This window comes from Macrobrachium rosenbergii, chromosome 46 (genome assembly GCF_040412425.1).
Source record: "Macrobrachium rosenbergii isolate ZJJX-2024 chromosome 46, ASM4041242v1, whole genome shotgun sequence".
In the NCBI taxonomy this organism is placed as follows: domain Eukaryota; kingdom Metazoa; phylum Arthropoda; class Malacostraca; order Decapoda; family Palaemonidae; genus Macrobrachium; species Macrobrachium rosenbergii.
Window position 1 is genome coordinate 24,077,031 of NC_089786.1, and position 2,500 is coordinate 24,079,530.

At 39.3% G+C, this 2,500-nt stretch overlaps 1 protein-coding gene across 1 annotated transcript in view; it reads right to left on the reverse strand.

Annotated features, from left to right (window-relative positions):
• The window catches only part of LOC136830405 (G-protein coupled receptor 54-like), a 398,167-nt gene that overhangs the window by 395,376 nt on the left and 291 nt on the right, over window positions 1–2,500 (reverse strand). The window contains 2 exon segments of the mRNA XM_067089940.1: window positions 2,220–2,383; window positions 2,386–2,500. The exon segment at window positions 2,386–2,500 is cut by the window's right edge and continues 291 nt beyond it. Coding sequence (XP_066946041.1) covers window positions 2,220–2,383; window positions 2,386–2,500 — 279 coding nt within the window.

Genomic DNA, 2,500 nt, shown 5'->3' on the forward strand with positions numbered 1-2,500 from the left:
GTCGGATTTGTGTCCAACCGGATAAAAATATATAATTTTCGTTTAGTCGGGAGTTTAGATGGTAATGAGACAGACAACTCACTACAGTCTAGCCTACCTCGGAGAAAGTAAGAAAAGGGAGAAAAGGGTGTTGCTTCACCATTTGCTTAGAAAAAGTGTACCTTAGTTTAACCAGACCACTGAGCTGATTAACAGCTCTCCTAGGGCTGGCCCGAAGGATTAGACTCATTTTACGTGGCTAAGAACCAATTGGTTACCTAGCAACGGGACCACATTATACCGAGAAATGAATTTCTGTCACCAGAAATAAATTCCTCTAATTCTTCATTGGCAGGCCGGAGACTCGAACTCGGGCCTAGTAGAGTGCTAGCCGAGAACTCTATTGGCTCGTCCAACGAAGAACCATTTGCTTATGTAAGTAGTCTTCAAGGAGAGTTAAATCGAATGAATCATCGCAAACTGAACAAAATCCAAGACGGGACGAACTGATGAAAACATTTTTAGAAACATTAGATGTAAAGCATCACATTTTCAGATACAGTGAATAAGCCGTCATCAGATATTGAGTAGAAGTTGATACTTCAAAGGCAACTGTTTAGAAAAGCATTGATGCAAGCAAAATGATTGTGTCATTGGAAATTGCTAAAGAGAAAAATGCCAGAGTCAGTCGCTTCATACAAGCAGGTTGGTATGCATATGTAATTTATTACAAAGCGCTAATGAAGGTATTAAGGCATCGCATGTAGAACCCACTAAAGTTGATCAAATATAATTATTGAAAACTGATATGATCGAAATTCAGTCCGCCTGCAAAGCTTCGTGTGATTATGCTTATGAAATTAAGTCAATCTGCCAAGTAAAGAACCGGTGGTCATTGCTTTTGACGCTTTATTGTCGTCTGCAGATACTGTTTGTGTATCTATATAATTATATTTCGCTGTTTGTTTATCTGTCTATATCCATTTATTCATTATATTTGTCTCCTTGATTCGTATATTACTTTGTTTTCCTTTTTTTCCGACTTTGTCACATGTATATTCTATCCTTTAGAAGCATGCGTAGTAAGTTAATGTCATTTTCTTTTATGTTAATATAATGTTGATTAATAGTAATAATGATATATAATAATGATGATGACGCTATCTGTGAATTAGTTATTCTAGATCTCAGAGTCACATTTCAGACTCATAGGCAGGCCGAAATATTGGTTTTTAAATAACAGGGTAAACATCGGGTAATGTAAAGTCGAAGAATTCGGATAATAAGGTGGTGAGATACTAAAGGGAATGGATGTGAAGGAAAAGGAAAAAGGATGGTACGGTTTTTTCTTTCCCCTGATGGTAAATATCCTCATCTGGGCGCTGAGCGTGAGTCTCCATTGATCACGATTAGCCTCGGTGATATCAGCTGCAGATATTTACCGTTAGCCAAAAAAAAAAGTTGGAAAAAGTATCCAGTGCAAAATATAACAGTGCAACGTTTTGATTGTAATTCGAAGAATAGGTAATCGTCAGTTGCTTTCAAACGGTCTTACAGTGAGAATGAGTTGTCGATCAGTTATTGCACACGCAAAAGAAAGTTTTTTTTGTGCATAGTATTTTGCTGTTGATAAAGGAAATTGACATGTTGCTCATAATGCGATTGGTACGTGACCATGGATTGCTTTCAAACTTTGTTGAAAAGTGAGAATGATGCATTGTTCAGTTATTACAAGCTATTTTTTAGAGTATTTTGACGTCATAAAAGAAATAGTTCTACGTTATCGTTGAGTGGTTAGAAACTTTCCTAGAGAGTGGTAGTGTCCAAATATTGTATACCCAATTAAAAAGTAGCTATCATTTTGGACATAATTCAAATCAGGAGGCAATCGTGTATTTTACCCACATCACATGAAACAGTAATTTACGTAAATTCACTGATGCAGTCCAGCGTGTTTCACTGAGAAGCCTAATTAGGTCCGTGAGTTTTGGGAGCACGGAGGTGGAAGTGGGCTTGATAGTGGGAAGTGTATACGATAAGGGTAATTTCTTTGATGGAAATGAGACAGATTTCGACATTTTATCGTCCAGTGATAATAGTAATCAGTGTGAAATTCTATGTTTTGCGGGACAAGAAAAAGGGGGAATATCTAGATGGAAATAATATGAGCTCGCTTGACCATCACGGCCATGAAAGCGGGAGCGTGAAGCAAAGTTTTACCGAGGGAAAAACGACCTTACCTTCACGGGGATGCAAATGAGAATCAGCAGGAGATCGGCGCTGGCCAGTGAAGCCAGGAAGACGTTGGTGGTGGTCTTCAGCCTCCTGTATCTGGCAATGGTGAAGATGATGAGGACGTTCCCCACGACGCCCACCACGTACGTCACCGAATACACCACCAGTGGGGCACCAGTTGACTCCAGAAGAAGGTTTCGAGTGCCATGTCATAGTCGTAGTCATATTCTGAGCTCGAGTTATCGAACGACCCGTTGCGGTACCTCGATCCGTTTCTGTAACCTGA